Genomic DNA, 18958 nt, shown 5'->3' with positions numbered 1-18958 from the left:
GGCTTCTAGTCCCCGTATTAATTTGTATTTGTCTCCTTTCTACCCTAAAAAAACAAAAACAAAAACAAAACAAAACAAAAAACAGAAACGTAAGCAATTAAGTATGCTCGAGAAAGCTTCAGTAAACGGATCCAGAACTTCAAACAATAGGTGTTTCGAAACAGTGCTGTTCAAACAAAATCTTAAACCGTCTAAAGTACCCAGAAAGAAAAATTTACTAGAACTAAACTTCAAAAACAAACCCACCTCCTTCACTTCTGCAAAAGAAATTAAAATAATCCAGGGAGTTAAACATGCATACGTTTTAAATATGATCAAAATGAATCGGCAGAACTCTTCTGGCAACTTTAACATCAGTGGTAGGCAGTTCTGAGTCATCCTCGGGTATTTCTCATCACTTACCCTCTGCTAAGTATACCAAGCTTAATTCTGCTAGTCGTCATTTCCACTGTTCCCTGGACGTGGAATGTTTGTCCCCATCCTTCAAATGCAGTTAAGAGAGGCCCTCCCTAACCATCCCAGCCAACTTACCTCCCCAATCACAAGCACAACACCCCATTTTTTCTTCACAGCGCTTGCCCATTAAGTGAAATTTATTCATTTATATACTAGTTTACTATTCTATAATCCGTCTACCCCAATACAAGGTAATGAGAGTGAACACAGCTGGTCTTTTTTTTTTTTTTTTTTTTAATTTTATTTTATTAAATTTATTGGGGTGACAATTGTTAGTAAAATTACATAGATTTCAGGTGTACAATTCTGTATTACATCATCTATAAATCCCATTGTGTGTTCATCACCCAGAGTCAGTTCTCCTTCCATCACCATATATTCGATCCCCCTTACCCTCATCTCCCACCCCCCACCCCCCTTACCCTCTGGCAACCACTAAACTATTATCTGTGTCTATAAGTTTCTGTTTCTCATTTGTTTGTCTTGTTCTTTTGTTGTTTTTGGTTTATATACCACATATCAGTGAAATCACATGGTTCTCTGCTTTTTCTGTCTGACTTATTTCACTCAGCATTACTCTCTCAATATCCATCCATGTTGTCACAAATGTTCCTATATCATCTTTTCTCACCACCGAATAGTATTCCATTGTGTATATATACAACTTCTTTATCCATTCATCTATCGAAGGACATTTTGGTTGTTTCCATGTCTTGGCCACCGTAAACAAAGCTGCACTGCTGGTCTTTATACTTGGTTTGCAATAACTATTTGTTGACTATTAGGCACCTGCTGTGAACAATCTCTGTATTCCTTTACACTTTATGGATTGAATGAATGAATGAATGCATTCGTGGGTAAATGGGTGGATGAATAAATGCACAAAGATAGTGGGTATCAGATGCTCGCATTCACAGAGCGCCTACGTCCAATTAGGCGCCCGAGACCCAAACGCTGCTGTACCACGTGGCCAGCTCGGCGCCTCGTGACCGCTCCGCTATCACGGAGAAATCCGCCACTGTCCCACCATGCACCGCTCTCTTTCCGCTGTAGAGGACGAATCAGTCTTGATTTCCGGCCTTCATTCGGTCGCAGAGGTCAGTTGCCCTAACGACCAGCTCGTTCCCGCCTCTAACCTTCGTCACTTCCCCCCACGCCCACCAGGATAATTGATGCGCTTGCGCAAAATGACGGCCAGCGCGCGAGGAGGCTCTTTCCGCGCAGGCGTCGCGCCTGGGGGGGCGGGGTTGGGCGCCGCTGCGGTGCGCAGGCGCAGCCGTCGGTGGGTCGGGGTTCGGCGGCCTGAGAGGTGAGTAGTTGGGCACCGCGCTGAGCCTGGCGGGCCTGGGTTCCGCGGCTCGGGGCTCCCGGGGCTCTGGGCTCCGTAAGGGGAGGTCGGGCTGAGGCTGGGGTCACCACGATCCACAACAGTGTGCTGTGTGAGTGGGCGGCACGGAGGGGAAACTGAGGCTGGGTGGCGTCGGGCAGGCCCTTGCCAGCCCTGGCCTTCCTCCTCCGCATCCCAGGCCCGGGAAATGCTAGTTCTCAGGCCCGTGGGTGGACAACAGGAAGTAAGAGCGCCCACCGTAGTGATAGCACTATGGGTGTCCGCTGCTGTCGGGAAACAGCCCCTTTCAATTGAGCCCCCATTCGTGGGGCTCAGGTCGGGGCCCCTGTCCCAGCGCCGCCGCTCTCCATCTGGGTAACCTTGGCCACCCTCTTGACTTCTCAGAGTCTCAGTTTTCCCCTCTGTAAAACGGGCGTCGTCACAGTCACTGCCTTGGGGGGTTCGGGACCGGGGGGGGGGGGCGGTTAAAGCCACAGAGCGCAGCGCAAAGTGAGAGCACAGAGGTATCAGCAGTTAGTCTTATTTCACACTTAGACTCTTCTACATGCTGTACGCGAGGCGGGAGAAATCTGGGCTCGAGGACCAGCTCCACCACCTCCTGCTGGCTGTGTAAGCTTGGGCGAGTTGCTTTCTCTCTCTGAGCAGTGCCATTCTTCTGCTAGAGGGACTGTAGAAATATATGCCTGCTAGGGTTATTGTGAGGTTAAATACACCTGGGACATTTTTTAATCAGATTCCTGGTGCTTGTTAAGAGCTCACTGGAGAATGGCTAGTCTGTTTTTCCTCTCCCTAGACCAGTGGTTTTGTCCACCAGAGAGGACACTGGGCAAAGGGGACCATCTATGGTTGTCATGACTGGGGTGTTGCTGGCACTGAGTGGGTGGGGGCCAGGGGTGCTGCTCAACTCCCCCACAGTGCCCAGGATGGCCCCCCAGAGAATGGTCAGCCCCAAATGTCAGCAGTCCCAAAGTTAAACCCTACCCTATACCACTGGTTCTTCACCAGCAAGAGCTTGAGTAGGAGGGTTTTGAGGGGGGAGGCACAAGAAATCATGTGCAAGGTTTTGTGTGTGCACCCATTTTTGTGGGGAGAGGAAAGGGTACTTCGGCCTTTAAGCTCTGGAGTCAGACTGCCTGGGTTCAAAACTGATTTGTGGCTTAGCTGGGTGACCTTGAGAGGCAACCTATCCATCTAAGCCTCGGTTTTCCCTTCTGTGGGATGGGGATTAGACAAAGCAACCCAGGCATTCAGCACAGTGGTCAGGGGAGCAAGTCCAGCTGCAGCTTGTTTTTGTAAATGAAGTTTCATGGCTAGAGCCGTACCCAATTGCATGGGCTTTATCTGTGGCTGCTTTTACATTGTGTTAGTAGTGTTGAATCGTTGCCACAGAGACCCTGTGGCCTGGGAAGTTGAAGGAATTTACTCTGGCCCTTTTCAGAAAATGTTTGCTAATCCCTGAAATTGCATGTACAGCACTTAGCTCAGTGCCTGGAAGGTCCTTGGGACTCCAAGGATTTCACCCGAGGTTTACAGTTCAGTCTTCTGGGAGGGTGAGTGACTGTAAATGGAGTTAAGCTCTGCCCCAGGTCGAGAGCTGTAGTCTTACTCCATCCTGCATTTTTTCTGCCAAATCCCAGTGCTGGCTGAGGTAGGAAATGCTCAGTGAGGATTGAAGGAATAAAGGGGATTGTGAGTAGGTAGGCAAGACTGAAGATCTAATGAGGAAACCAAGTCCCAAAGAGAATGACCTCCGCAGGGAACCTGGTTGCGTGGTTCTGAATTTAACAGTGACCTCACGTTTCCTTGAGTCCATATGGATCAAACGCCCCCAAGAGCTGGGGTTCAAGGGCAGATGATCTATCCAATGGCCCGCGGTCCACTGGGGTAAGACAGGCCAGGAAAGTGTCCTAGAGCCTTTTAGGAGGTGCTGGACCAGAGGTGGGAATCGTACTTGGCCTTTGCTGGAAAAAGAAGGTGTCCAGACTCTGTCTGAGGCAGTGACTTTGAAGCTTAGTGTGGAAGAGAGAATAAGAGTTTCCCCAGTGGGTCAGAGGAAAGGCGAGCAGTCGGTTTGCGTAGAGCACAGAGGGTTCAGATTAGGCCCAGCGGGTGACACACCCGTGGTGAGGGACCGTGTGCACACACGTGACGTTTCAGGGAGCTGTTGAGGATTTGTTGAGTGTGCAGGACATCCTGGTGGCATTTTTTAAGAAAACAGGGCTGGGCTTTGGGGGGTGGGCTGGAACCCGAGTTCTAGTTTGGGGGCAGCCCTTCTTGGATACAGGAGGGTTTCTAGGATAGGAAGGAGGAACATGGCACCAGCTTGCAGACACCTGTGTCTGTGACAGGAGCTGTGGAATGCCTGGTGGAGGGGCAGAGCGCCCATGGAGGTGGTGGGCCTCCTTCCGAAAGCAGTGCTTCTTCCTGCGATGTGAGGGTCTGGTTGCTCATTTTCAGTAAGATGTGTCCTTTTTCCCTTTCAGTCCTGGGCAGGGAAATGAATAGAGGCTGGTGTTGTTTTGTTTGTTTCTTTGTTTTTCAATGATAAAATGAAAAGGTGGACCGACAGCTAGAAGGGATTCTGCAGGCACCAAAGAGGGGCTGGGCCCAGGACCCCTATCCCCACCCCCAGCACCCGTGCACACTCACAGCCTCCTTCATGCACCGCGGCCGCGGGGGGCCTTCTGAGTGCTCACACAGGCCTCACTGTTCAGAGAGAGTAGGCCTCGAGAGTGTTGTCCAGCAGCCAAAGCCATACAAGTTATGATTGTTCCAGAGACACCGGGTGCCTAGCAGCCAGCAAGCAAAAGAGCTGTCACGGTGTCAGGCTGGGCCCAGCTCTGAGCAGCAGAAAGTTTGTCGTCTCAAAAGCCCTGCATTGAAGTCAGATGGGCAAACTGTTCCCTGTCCTACCCTCTCGGTCAGGAGAGAGGAGAAGCAGCAGTTTTTAAGGCTCACCTGTGTCAGACACTGTTCTGGACCCACAGGCCCGTTTCTGCACCTTCTCAAACCAAAGGCTCAGCAAACAGATCTGCAAGTTTGCAGCAAAGTCATTTGACCAGAAAATCTGACTTATGTTGACCTAGAGCCTTTATTTTTCCACTTAGTGTCTATCAGTGATTTTCAGCTTGGGGAGTTTTGGCCATGTCTAGGGACATCTGTGATTGTCACCACTGGAGGGGTGCTCCTGGCATCGAGTGGCTGTGGCCAGGGATGTTGCCCAACCCCCACAGTGCCCATGATGGCCCCCTACAGGCAGTGACCCAGCCCCAGTATTAGTATTAGCAGTGCTGAAGGGAAAGACGCTGCTTTAATTATTTGGAAAAATATTGCATTTGATCCCTGCTCACAGGAGGCAGCAAAATAAGTCCTCCATGGTCACATGGTGTAAACCAGGGTGACCCCAGCGTCTGTGAGTCGCCCCCTCCCTCTTCCCACTCAGGCTGTGTGTTAAGAGTGTGCAGTCTCCTGGGACCTGTCAGGTGGTCCTGGGAGTCAATGAATCCCTTAACCCAAGGGGCCTCGGGGGGTGATCCTGCCTCCCACCCCCTGCTCCCAGGGGACATTAGGCGGCTGCCAGGGATGGTGTTGAACACCCTGCAGTACACAGGACAGTCCTCACACAGAAGAGAAATGAGCCACACGTCGACGGTCTGGGTGGGGAAACCCTGCATTAGGCCACTGAATTTTCACAACAGACTGTGAAGATGCCTCTGTTACCCCATTGTGTAGAAGAGGAGAGTGAGGGTATCAACTTGGATTCTTTCAGCTGTGACACAGGGACAAGGAAGGTGACATGCAGCTGGCCTTGGGCAGAAATGGCTAGATCTAAGGCATTATGACTTCAGACCTTGCCCTCCCTGGCCGGGGGGCAGGCTTCAGAGGGGCCCTGACTTGTTGACGCTCAGTATGTCACATTGGGGAGGCTGACACTTGGGAGGAGAACACATCCATAGACCAGGAGAAACCTACAAGGCAGTCAGTGAGAGCTTATACCAGGGAAGGCAGGTGAGAGTTGCCTTAAATTAGTTCAGTGGGGTTAGGAGAGGTGGGAACAGCATGAGCAAAGGTCCTGAGGTACAAAGGGCCAGGGGCATTGGAAGAACTGAAGGCATGCCAGAAATGAGGGTGACTTTGTCTTTCTGTTTCCTAAACCCTCAGTGAACCCCTCGGTAGTCACCCCCTCCAGTGCCAGCTTTGTCCCAGGGTGCAGGAAAGTTATGCTAAAGATCAGATTTCCCGGAAGGAGAAGCAGACCCCTTACACACACACACACATGCACCACAAAGCCCAGTGGGAACCTCACGTGAACCAATGCTGACTCCAGAAGGTCCAGAGTGGTGTCTGGAACGCTGAGGCAGAGGCCAGCTGCTCAGCCTATGAACTTGCCTTGCCACCTATCTGAACCTTTGACCCTTCCGTACGGCCCTGGCACATCTCCATCCAGCTTGCCACCACAGTGATTTAAGGGGAAGGTGTCAGCAAACAAAGGCCAAGGAGGCAAAATGAAAGATGTCATGTAGGCACTGGCATAATAGAAGAATGCAGAAGCCATTCTGGGCTAAGCAGGTGGCTGCCCTGATGTGACATTTGACCCCTGATTTAGAACAGACTGTAAAACAATCCGGGTCCCAGGATCTCAGAGGTTTACATCCCAAAGGGAGGAAAAGAAGGGTCTTTAATTTTAGTAGAATACACACACAACATAAAATTCATCCTAACCGTTGTTTAGTGCACAGTTTAGTGGCATTAAGTGCACTCACAGTGTCATACCACCATCATCTCCAGAACTTTCCATCTCCCCAAACTGACACTCTGTCCCCATTAAACACTCACTCCCACCCCTCCCCTGGCCCCCACCATCTACTCTCTGTCTCTGAATCTGACTCCTCTGGGGACCTCCTATGAGTGGGGTCACACAGTGTTTGTCTTTCTGTGTCTTTTACTTCTCTGAGTATAATGTCCTCCGGGTTCGTCCACGTTGTAGCAGGTGTCAGTGTCTGTCCTTTCTAAGGCTGAAGCTATCCCAGTGTGTGGATGGACCAGATTTCATTTATCCTCTCACCTGTCGATGGGCATTGCCAGGGTTGTATCCACGTTTTGGCTTCTCTGAGTCATGCTGTTCTCTGTCAGAACAAATATCTGTAAAGCAAAAACACTATGGACATTTTGGGCATGTGTGTCTGTCTCCTTGGGTTTGGGGGCCAGCAGACTGGCCTGGCCAGCTCTCTGTTGGTCCCCTCTAGCTGGAAGGATGACTCACATGTTGGGGCCTCACTGTCTTTGAAATAAGTTTATTGCAGTGTTTGATCTCTGTGGGCCCCCGTGTCGCCCCCAAGGTCTCCTGGCCAGTCCTGGTCCCAGACCATTTGGCGTAAGTGGAATCACACACTGTGTGGCCTTGTGTGTCTGGCTTCTCTGACTCTTTTTTTTTAAGAAGCAGTTGATAGATGTTGTTTTCCATGAACCAGAAACAGCTCGGAGCACGGCCAGCCTCGCACACCCTGACTGCTCTTGCCCCGCGAGCGGCTGTGAGGCGCCAAATGCTGGAAGCAGCCCAGCCTGCGGTCAGCCAGCTTGGGAAGCCTGGGGCTGAATGACCAGGGACGATGAGTTAATGATAGTGGGGTCAGGAGGCCTGCTCCTCAAGTTCTAGGACAATTCACCCCATTGGAGGTGTTTCAGGGGGGCCAGAACGCTTCACTCGTGACTCCCAGCCATGCCAGGTGGGCGTGAAGGAACTTGGGCAGCATGTGGGACCCCATCCCACGCCTGTGTCCTCTACCTGGGAGCGACAGTGAACATGGGAGGTCGCTGTATGATGGGAGTAAGACATGCTACGTGAGGTGCCTGACACATCACAGGCCCTCGGGTAGTAGAACCCTTACTCGTTTATTGTTCTCCCAGCACTGGGGACACTGAAGCCTTATCACTGTCTATGGGGGACCTTCAGCAGCACCCCGGCCCCCACCCCCTCTATGCCAGGAGCACGCCAGTCTTGACAAGCACAGATGTCCCCACACGTGGCCCAGTGTCCGTTGGGGCAGGGTCGCTCCTGGCCTGAGAGTACAGAACGTTGCAGAGGAACCCAGAGGAGGCCCTCAGGCGGCCTCGAAGGGGATCTGTGACCCGTGATACCTGTCTGACCCCTCAGGTCCCTTGCAGGCATCAGGACTTGGAAACTTGGGGCTCACAGAACTGCAGGGCTCCAGCCATGCAAGGTGGCTCTCCAAGTCCCTGGGGAGACCCCGTGTGTTCCTCATCTAGCCAGTGAAAGGGTGATGACAGAGGCCCAGGGCCACGTCGTCCTCTCGTGAGAGCAAGGAGGCAGGACTGTGAGGGGCACCCCCCTGGCCTGTACCCCCAAGAACAGGGGCTCTGGGCCCCACTGCCTCAGTGTCTCATCTGTAAAATGGGACGGTTAACTTTTTACCTCGCAGATAGAATTAGCCAATGTGCCTGAGAGGGGGACACCTGCAGGGTCCTGTCTGGGCAGCCCCAGCCCTCATGCTCTTGGCTGGGGTCTGCAGCTCCTGAAAACCTCCGGGCATCATCTCTTCCTGTCTCAAGATGGATAACAAGAAGCGCCTGGCCTTCGCCATCATCCGCTTCCTGCACGACCAGCTGCGGCACGGGGGACTCTCGTCCGATGCACAGGAGAGCTTGGAAGGTACTCACGGGCCTCCTGCCCCAGGAAGAGAGTCCCCAGTCCCCAGCTTCCTGCCCCCACCCCTCCTCCTGCTCACACTTCTGTCCTCCCTCCTCTTCCTCCCTCTTTTCCCTCTTCCTCCTCCCCTCCTCCTTCCCCCCTCCTTTTCCTGTCCTCCTCCCCTGCCCCTCCCCTTTTCTCCGCCCCCTCGTGTCCTCCTCCCTCCCGCCACATGGTGGGTATGGTAGGTCAGGGCACTTGCCCAGCCATGGACACAGGTCCCCGTCCTCATTTCATAGGCAAGACCACTGAGCCCCGGGCAGGTGCAAGACTGAGTTCTAGCCCAGGGCTCCTCTCCCACCACACGGTGCTATCCCTCCATTGATTAGGCCAGGCCTCCTTCAGGTGGCGGCAGGCACTGGTGTCCGGGCAGAAGGTAGGCAGGGAGCCCTGCACAGGTGGCTGTCCCTGTCCCACATGTGATCGTGCAGCCCCTAGAAGGAACCCAGTCATAAAGATTCGGGGGGAGGGGTTGACCTCAAGCTCCGGGTTCCAGCCAGAATCCCAAGAGGCCTGATAGGGTGTCCCTAGCACCTTGCCCCCAACATGGCATTCCAGGCTGGTCTCGCCCCCCGGCACCCCAACTGGGTAGCCCCAGCATTGTGACCCCACCAAGAAACTCATGTCACCAATGAGCCCCGCTGGGCAGGAACAGTGTCTTCCCTGCACTTCCTGCTTGCTGGGCTAGAGATGTGTTCGTCTGTCCTGCGGAGATGGAGTCCAAGCAGGGCCCTGGGGCACGCGCTGCACTATGTGCCCAGGTCTCTGCCAGCGCACTCCACGACAACTGAATGCGAGCCCCCCGGGCCCCAAGTCGGAAATGTGGGTGCGCTCAGAAGAAAATGCCCATCTCCCTCACAGTGGCAATCCAGTGCCTGGAGACCGCTTTCGGGGTGACAGTGGAAGACAGTGACCTCGCACTCCCTCAGACTCTTCCAGAAATATTTGAAGCTGCTGCCGCTGCATGCAAGGTGAGCCGCTGCGCTGCCCCATCACCCGCAAGGGCAGTACGAGCAGCACGGGTAGCACGCAGCCGCGGAAGCCCTCCTTTCTGGGCACCTGGGCTGCCCCACTTCTTTGCCCTCAGAGCTCAGTGGTCCTCGGGCAGCCCCTGACAGGGAGGGAGGCTCAAGGTGCAGGTTTGGAGGGTGAGGAGGACAGCGGGACTACCATCTTTGCTTTGGGACCAGGAGATGCCACGGAGCCTGAGCCCCGAGCAAACCCCGCCTTCTGAGGAGGACTTGGCCGAGGCAGAGCGCCTCAAAACTGAAGGTGAGAGAGGATTCTCCATGCCCGGGGGAGACTCCAGGCCTGTGGGGCGGGCGCGGCCTGCTGGTCCCGGTGCTGTGGAGTAGCGGGCGGCAAACCAGCCTTTGGAGATGGGGCCTGGGTGGGAGGCGGCTTTTAAGAACATGGACGCGATGGCATGGAGAAATCAGATCCTCGCACATGATGGGTGGGAATGTAAGTGGTGCAGCTGCTGTGGGAAATGGTCACCACCTCAAGAAACAGTTAAACACAGTGACCACATGACCCAGCAGTTCCACTCGTAGGGGTGTGCTCGTACACGGATGCTCACAACGGCACAATTCCCAGCATCCAAAGGTATAAACTGCCCAGGTGTCCATCAGTAGATGGTGGACATGCACCGTGTGTCCCATCCACACACGGGAGTGTTACTCGGCCATGAAAAGGAGGGAGGCGCTGACACTCGCCACAACGTGGATGGACCTTGAACACACTGTGCTCATGAGAGAAACCGGACACACAGGCCACACAGTGTGTGATTCCACTTATGGGAAATGTCCTAATAGGCACATCCACAGACACAAAGTGGGTTCATGGTTGTCGGGCTGGGGGAGGGGATGGGGGTCACTGCTGATGGAGACAGGATTGCTTTTTGGGGTGATGGAATATTCTAGAATTAGAAGTGATGGTTGCACAACTCCAAATATACTAAAACACCACTCAGTTGTATAATTTCAAAGGCTGCTTTTTGTAGTATGTGAGTTACTTCTCATTAAAACTTGGCTATGTCTGAAGGGTGACAAAAAAATGACAGTATTTGAGATTTATGTTCTTGAACACCACAACCAAAGCAGTGACAGCTGCTGTCACCATTGGCTCAAGCGCTCAACACAAACAGTACCCTCTCGCTCGTGCCTGAGTGTTGCATCCTGCCCCCCAAAATCTCAGACCTGCAGTTAGGAGGCTGGTAGGAATTGCTGGGAGCACCGCTTCAGACCCTTTGGGTCCCATGTGAACAGCAGGTGTGCGTTCTTTTCTTCCTCTAGGAAATGAGCAGATGAAAGTGGAGAACTTTGAAGCTGCCGTGCACTTCTACGGGAAAGCCATCGAGCTCAACCCCGCCAACGCTGTCTACTTCTGCAATAGGTAGCAGCCTGCACGGGCTGGGGCGTGAGTGCGGCATGGCAGCCATTGCCCCTCCTCCCCCCACCCCCCTGCAGTCCCACATGCACCAGGTGTCAGGCGGCCAGTAAGGGGTCATCCAAAGTCGCTAGTGACATTAAAATTATGTGGCACCATTCTCTGCACAGATGTGGAGTCTAGAAAATAACCCAAAATTTGCATAACGTTTCATGCACCTGCCCAAAGCAGCACTAACAGTTGTGAGGAGCTATGTTGGGCCTGTACTTTGTTTGTTTGTTTGTTTGTTTGTTTAATTTATTGGGATAACATTGGTTAACAACATTATATAAATTTCAGGTGTGCAACTATGATACGATGTCTGTACTCTCCATTGTGTGCTTATCACCCAAAGTCTAGTCTCCATCACCTTGTATTTGACCCTGGCCTGTGCTCTTAAAGAAAAGCCATGTTAGCTCTCACATAGCCTCGCTGTACAGAATATTGTACTTACAAGAGGGACTGAGGGGGCAGCAGGAGGAGAGGGACTGGGGACAGCAGGCTGTCACATGGTGCCCCCAGTGTGGAAGGCAGGAACACGGTGCAGAGGACATCAGAAGGGTGCATGCCTCCGGGCCAAATGTGCTTCTTTTTTTTTTTTGGTTTCTTTCTAACTCTTTTTGGGGAAATAGTTCTAGATTTACAGAAAAATTTCACAGGTGGCACAGGCTTCTTGAATACTCTTTGGGTGGCCTTGCCGCGTTCCAACTTGTGTTTCCACCTGACGCCTTTCTGTGCTTCAAAACCAGAAGGGCATGAAGTGGAAACACTAAAACCTAAGATGGTGAGAAAAGAACCCTGCCTCATAGCCAAGAGCTTGGACGGCGGTCTTGTGAGGGGTCTTGGGTGTTTTTTAACAATCCTGGCATATTTGGCAATGGGAAGAGTCTAGACAGTAGAGTCCGGTGACTGTGGACCACGTCCCATCACGGCCTGTCTACTGTGCAGTGTTGGGCCACACCCCTCTGCCTCCTTCAGCTTCGGTTTCCCCCCTGGTGAGGGGGGGCAGCACAGCACCCCAGCAAGCGGATTCCCATGACAGCCTGCATTTATCTAACCATGTAGTACATACATATGTATGTAAGTACGTATGTACGTGTGGTTAGATGGGTAAACCGAGGCCTGCCCCCAAACGGCTCCTCCTGGGCAGCCAGCCAGGGATGTAGCTCTCTGACCGCCCTGATCTGTCTCCCCAGAGCTGCAGCCTACAGCAAACTCGGCAACTATGCCGGGGCCGTGCAGGACTGCGAGCGAGCCATCTGCATAGACCCGTCCTACAGCAAAGCCTACGGCAGGATGGGGTAAGTGCTGGGCAGGCGCCCGTCCCTGGGAGCCAGGTCTCTGTCCAGACCCAGGCTGCCCCTCTCCCCACGTCCAGCACATTCCGTCTCCCAATTGTGTGGAGGTTTTTCCACCCCACAGCCAGCTTTCCAACACTAGCAGGTGTCCAGCAATTTGGCTCAGTCCTGAGATCACCTGCCTGGAGTTGGTGCAGACCCCACAGGCTCAGGGCTCAGCCCCACAAGACCACTCTCACCTCAGACACCAGTCACAGGTCCAGGCCGTCACCTGTGCTTCTGATCAGCCAGCTTTAAGTCAGGCTTTCCCACAACCCTTCCTCAGGTTTGTTAATTCTCTAGAACAGGTCACAGGACATAGGGACATGCTTTATCTGCATTCACCAGCTTGTTAGAAAGGATACAGATGGCCCAGTGCAAGGCCCAGAAGAGGCCTGGGCGCAGGGTTCCAGACCCTGTGGAGTTGGGGCTGCACCACCCTCCTGGCACATGCTCATGGTCACCTTCTTTAGGTGTGATCTGAGGAGGTTCATTATGAATAACGAAGCACACACTGGTGACTCAGGCGATTCCAGGAATTTTGGAGCTCAATGCCAGGATCAGGGACAAGGACCAAGTAGACATCTTTATCTGCCCAGCCCTGTCCGCCTCCTCAGAGCTCCTCCTCGGGCTCAGAGCCCTTGGTGTTGGGTACCACTATCCACCAGCACTAGGACGTCTTAGTGTCTGTCTCGTTAGCCCCGCCCACCTCCTCTTGTGTCCTCTCCACTGAGCCCAGGCTGGACAAGCAGTGACATCGACGTGCAGACAGTCTGGGGCGGGGCCACACGAGAGACAGGCCTCCCGGCATTTCTCCCCGCAGCCTGGCGCTCTCCAGTTTGAACAAGCACACGAAGGCCGTGGCCTACTATAGGAAGGCCCTGGAGCTGGACCCCGACAACGAGACGTACAAGTCTAACCTCAAGATTGCAGAAGTGAAGCTCAGGGAGGCGCCCAGTCCCGTGAGTCACCCCGGGGAGCGAGGGTGGTGATTCTGGTAGAGTGGCCAGGCAGGTGCCCTCACAGCTCACAGGCTGAGGCTGGGCTTGGCCTGTGTGCAAAGAACGTCTGTGCTGTTGGGAGGGCCTGGCATTTGCTTAGTCAGGAGTGAGGCACACATGCGGAAATGCCTGTCAGGACGGAAGACGTTTTTATCCTCGCTGGTCCGCAGAAGCAGGAGGGTACAGGCCTCAGGGCCACACGGGGAAGCACCAGGGTGGGTCGGGAGGCAGAGGGAGGGGGAATCATGGACCAGACCTTTGTGGTTTCTCTAGGAGGAAATGGTGAGGCAGGGGAAACAGGCTGTGGAACATGGGGTGGCCCTCATAGTCTGGCACCTGGCCCTGGGGTGATTAGGGCAGAGGGATAGTGGCCTGCAGTGTGACAGCCCCTGTAGAGGAGGGGCCCGGGGGGTGGGCTCTGAGGTGACTGTCTCTAGGAATTGGTCACCCCAGGGAGGGACTGTCCCTCCAGGGTCTGCCAGGCCCCAGGTGTCAGAGCATCAGAAAATGAAAGCAGGCTAACACACTGCTTTTCCCTAGTGATGGAGGGCGGGCTTCATGCATCTTCTGAAGCACCCCTGGCCGCAGGGCCTGGCTGCTCAGGCTGAGAGCACGCCTATCTGAGTTGCACACCTGTCTTAGAGCTCCAAACAGGCCCCACGTGGGCTCACTTCTCAGTTCCCGGTGCTAGTGGCGTGGTCCTGGATCCACATGCCACTAACCGGTGCTTTCCTCTTCCCCACAGACAGGAGGGGTCGGCAGCTTCGACATCGCGGGCCTGCTGAACAATCCCGGCTTCATGAGCATGGTAACTGCTCCCCCCCACCCCACCCCACCCTGGCCCCAGCCGCATCCTCACCCACCACCCGGGTCTGCCAGGTGCTGCCTGCCATAGCCCCGGCCACTGGGGCCGGGCGTGCTCTCTGGAGCCGTCCTGGGCACAGCAGTGCTGAGCGGCATCCCTGGCCCCACCCACTCGATGCCAGAAGCGCCCACAGATGTCCCAGATGTCATGTGTCCCCTGGGGGCAGCATGGTCTCAAGTGAGACACACTCACACGTATTAAGTACAAAAAACAAACTGAATCCTGCCTCTCCCAACTGATTAACCTGGGAAAACTACATCCCTATAGCATGGTGCCCTCCTGCCACGGGCACAGGGACAATGACAGGGCTCTGCCTGCTGCCCCAGGTTCAGATGCCACACCAGAGTGGTAGGTGCCCCAGAGACACTTCTGCTGTCCTGTGAGAGTGGGCTCCCAGCTGTGACCCTTTGGGACGGATCCCCACACACACGTGTCCATCCCTGGGTGGTCTCGCTGGGCCTGAGGCTGCACTTTTGGCTCACAGGGCCTTGGGGTACAGGGCCTCACATTGTCAGGGAGAGAAAATTCCAGAAGCCACTGGCAGAAAAATATCCTCACTATAGCAAGGTGCATCTCACCTACATGGGCAGAGGTCACGCTGTTGGTATAGGTATAGGCCTCTGTGAAAGCCTTGTTCTCCATCGATGGATGGGGTGAGCAGGCACGAGTTGTCCAAAGGGTGTCCTGGCGGGAGCACTTGGCCTGACAGCAGTCACTCCTTTCAACCTCATCCACCTGGAGTGGGCAGGTTCCACCCACTGCTGGGTTTTGTACTTTTATTGGCATGGCCACACCCACGCATTTCCATGTTGATGACTCAGACCGTGGTGTAGGTTTTATCTAGTCAGTGTTTTTATAGGTTCTAAAATTGAAGGTCATATAACTTCCTTCAGATATGTCAACTATGGCATAATTTTGCCAGCTGGATGAGAGATTATTGACTGGCATGTTGATAATTAAACTCTAGGTCTTTGTCAGTGAATTCAGTTTATGACATGTAGTGTCATCATGGAATAGGTAATTACGTACAAAGTGACATAGAAAGACTGGCGACTTTCAGCAAGGCTACGTGGTTGGGACACAACGGTGGCCCCAAAAGCCAACAGTACTTACCCTCCAGTCCTTGACAGAAAGGCAAGCAGCCCATGAGCCACTCTGGCAGGCAGCTCTTTCAGTCCCTACCCGTTCACTCCCTTACTTGGGTCCTAAGGAGGTGTCCTCAGTGGGCAGGTGACTGCACAGAAGCACTCAGTGCATCACTTATGCTGGAGCAAAACTGGGGACTGACTGGCTCTCCTAACGTGTTCAGTGGCCAGAAAAAAGATCCAAGGTGCATCCACGTGGCAAAACCTAAGCAGCGAGCAGAAAAATGATGAGGTGCCCTGGAATCTCTTAAAGTAAAGGTCCCAGGCGGGATTAAAGTGGTGAAATGGGAGGGTCACCATGGGAATAGAGGGGAGTGGAGGGGGAAATGGGACCTCGAATGAGACCAGGAGACCAAATGCCGGTGTGATAGGCCTGTTGCTTGGGCGGGAGAGCCCAGGGCGCTCGCTCATGAGGATGTGTGTCCCCAGTTAAGACACGTTGGAAGCTGTCTTGTGACAATCTGTTCTTTTCTTCAGGCATCAAACCTGATGAACAACCCCCAAGTTCAGCAGCTGTAAGTGATAGCCATTCTCCACTGGGTTTCAGGTTAAATCTCTTTTTTTATTATGATAAAATATACATACCATTTTAACCATTTTAGCTTACAACTCAGAGGCCTTAAGTGCATTCACAGTGTTGTGCAGCCATCACCACCATCTAATTCCAGAACGTTCCTTCACCCCAATAAGATTCCCCGTCCCCTTCACTCCCACTTCCTCCCGCAGCCCCTGACAACCGCTAACCCACTTCCTGTCGTTGGTTGTGCCTGTTCTGGATATTTACATGGATGGAATCTCATACTGTGTGGCCTTTTGTGTCACAGACATGTCCCAGTGTCACTTGGCCAGAATTGCCCTGCTGAGAATCATTGTCTTGAAGGCAAAAGGCTGTGCCTGGGAAAGCTGATGGGACTCACAAGGGCTGCCATCAGGGAGAGGCTGGGCCCTGAGAGCCTGCCATGTGGGCGAGCAGCTTGCTAGCGGAGGGGAAGGACTGATGGGAGCCACCCGGGGGTGCAAGCCATGGGCTCTCCTTGCAGCATGTCTGGGATGATCTCTGGAGGCCACAACCCCCTGGGGACCCCCGGCACCAGCCCCTCACAGAACGACCTGGCCAGTCTCATCCAGGCGTGAGTAAACCTGCTCAGTGGGGACTCAGGCGGGCAGGAGTGCGTCACAAAACGGAGGTGGGGGGGGCGTGGGGGACACGTCAGCTGTGCCCCGGGCACTCTCGGTCCCGTGTCCTGTGGTGAGTGGCCGCACTGCCCTGGAGCGGCGCATCCGGGGGCATGTGACTGCACCAGGGCCCCCAGCCCCGCTGAGCCCGGCACCTCCCGTCCCCTCAGGGGCCAGCAGTTCGCTCAGCAGATGCAGCAGCAGAACCCAGAGCTCATCGAGCAGCTTCGCAGTCAGATCCGGAGTCGGACACCCAGCGCCAGCAACGAGGAGCAGCAGGAGTGACCCCACGTAAGTCGTCGGGGTGCAGGAGTGACCCCCACGTAAGTCCCCTCGGGGAGCCGGCCTGGGCTCAAGGTCACTGAGGCCAGGCAGGGGGCATCTCAGGTCCTCAGGCGCCCTTCCAGCTGTTCCTCCCCCTGCCCACTCTCCCGGAGGGAGGGGTGAGGGCTGAAACCCACTGCTCCCTGGAAGGGCTGCTTCCTGAGCGGTGACAGGTGACACGCACGCCTCTGTGCACGCGCACTGTGCAAGCAGCCACCGCAAGGTCGCCTGAGTGCGGGGAGGTCAGGCAGCACCTGCCTCCTTCCTGCCCAGCTGCTCTGCCTGGTTTCGTTGGGCTTTCGTGTGTGTGAGTGTTTGTTTGTGTGAGCAGATGTTACATGTACAATTGCTCAAAAATGCACTTGGGTGTTCCCAAAGGGTCTCTGGTGGCCTTGGCTGGCTCAGTTAGCCATTTCCAGGGCCCCTGACCTCTGCCCTGTCCTCTCTAGTGACTCCACTCCCTGAGTGCGTGTGGCAGGCGGCTTTCTTCCCCAGGATGTTGGCATTATGCTGTGGTACGACCTCTGTGTTGCCATTTTCCTTCTCACCATGATTTTTTGTAGAAAAATGTGAAGAAAAACCAATAAGGCAGAAAAAATGATTTTAATCTTTCCACCCAGAGCAACTAATGTTAATATTTGGGTCATTTTTTTCTTCCAGTTTTTTGCATTAATTTTAAGAAAAAACATAGCTGAGGTCAATTTTGTATTCGTTATTTGTTGGAACCTTCTCCCCAAAGTACTTTCACTGACGTTTTCACCGCTGGGCCCCCAGAACCACCTGTAACAATGGCCGCACTCTGTTTCTGTGCTAACACAGCTGCCACCAGCCACATGGAGGTGGGGGGATTTAGGTTTCAGCAACGGCGGCCCCCAGCAGTGCCTGCCCCGAGTCTGGGCACCCGCCTGACTGACCACCCTCGTGTCCTGTTCCTCCAGCCATCCCAACGCCATCAGGCCCTTCCCAGCCGACTAGAAGTCTCCGCACATTCTGCCCTTTTCTCCTATTGGACTGCCTGAGAGAGAAAAAGAAAAAGAAATTGGACCTGCATGTTCAGAGGATTTTTATGATTTTTTTCCCGCCTCGCCCTCCCTTCCCTTTTTGTACTCACGGCTCCCAGACCCTTCTCGAAACAGAACCAGCAAGCTGTGAACACAGACCAGCACCAATCTCCCCGCTGGCCCCCCAAAAAGTATTTTCTAGAATATTCTTGAGTGGGAATGGTCCTTGGGCCGCTTTCTGACAAGCAGCCGGTTTTATGTTCAGCCACATCCAGAGCGCCTTCCTTGGCCCCCACCACCCCCTCGGTCTGTCTTCAGGGGCCTCCAGCCGGTGGGAAGCCACTTTCTGAGTCGACCTTGGCTACCTGGCCATGCCCTGCTCAGACGAGCTCACTGCCAGCCATGGTCTGGGTGCCTGCACCCACCAGGCCCTTGGACCCAAGTTCCTGCATGAGGGACTCCAGATGCAGACTCCTGGAAGACACGTTCATTGCCCTGTGCCCAGCAGGAGCGAGAGTGGCCCATGGGACCGTCGCGGAGCACAGGGCCAGCTCCGGGGCTGCTTCCCATCAGCGTTTGGATGGACACATCTCGCCCTCCCGTCGTCCTTCCCTAGTGTTCACGCTCCACAGCCCGTGAGGAGCGTGATCGTGACCTTCGGGCCTGGCCTCCATGCCGTCCTGGCCTTCCTGTGTGTCCAGCCCCAGTGGGCGCCCCTGCTGTTCTGGGGCCCTGGTGCCACCCGCTTTGGCCTTCAATTGCCGAGCAGCCAAGAGCTGCCTCCCAGGAGGGCAAGCATTCAAGCCCAGGCCAGGAAGCCTGCCCAGGACTCGAGTCCACCGTGGATGTCCCCACAGCCCCTGCTTGGACAGGGGCATGGTGGGGAGATTGGCCAGCTCCCTGTACCGGCAGCAGTGTTGGAGGCTCCCTGATGGTCTTCGAGGTTGACCCTGTGCTATGTGTGTTATAGGAAACTAGTAGGAAGAAGGGCCACCACCAGCAGTCATCACTGGCCAGTGAGGTAGCCCTAACTCTTGAGTGCTAGTCATGGTGATGAGTGTAACGTGGGGAATAAATAGACATCGTGACCTCTGCTTGTCTGTGTTGGCCTCTGGGTGCCACCCCTCCCCCTCCCTGCCCCACATTTCCAGAAACTTCCCAGCCTGGAG

The 18958-nt window shown here is 54.3% G+C and overlaps 1 protein-coding gene across 5 annotated transcripts; it reads left to right on the top strand.

Annotated features, from left to right (window-relative positions):
- The first annotated feature begins 1626 nt into the window (after window positions 1–1626).
- On the top strand, window positions 1627–18877 carry SGTA (small glutamine rich tetratricopeptide repeat co-chaperone alpha). 5 transcript variants are annotated; one of them, XM_019744268.3, is made up of 12 exons: window positions 1627–1765; window positions 8335–8474; window positions 9375–9484; window positions 9704–9785; window positions 10808–10907; window positions 12137–12241; window positions 13101–13239; window positions 14024–14086; window positions 15766–15803; window positions 16329–16418; window positions 16635–16755; window positions 17727–18877. In XM_019744268.3, exons 2-11 carry the CDS (start codon window positions 8375–8377, stop codon window positions 16747–16749), a joined length of 942 nt encoding a protein of 313 aa, XP_019599827.1. In that variant the 5' UTR covers window positions 1627–1765; window positions 8335–8374; the 3' UTR covers window positions 16750–16755; window positions 17727–18877. The 5 variants fall into 5 exon arrangements, with proteins under 5 accessions (XP_019599827.1, XP_074193634.1, XP_019599831.1 ...); XM_074337533.2 differs by lacking the exon at window positions 17727–18877 and adding an exon at window positions 17608–17718; XM_019744272.3 differs by lacking the exon at window positions 17727–18877 and adding an exon at window positions 17238–17298.
- Window positions 18878–18958: the final 81 nt, after the last annotated feature.

Source organism: Rhinolophus sinicus, chromosome 15 (assembly GCF_057876585.1).
Source record: "Rhinolophus sinicus isolate RSI-liver-muscle chromosome 15, RSI-T2T, whole genome shotgun sequence".
NCBI classification, from domain to species: Eukaryota; Metazoa; Chordata; class Mammalia; order Chiroptera; family Rhinolophidae; genus Rhinolophus; species Rhinolophus sinicus.
Note: the sequence above shows the minus strand (reverse complement) of the source record. Positions and strands in the feature narration are given on the sequence as shown.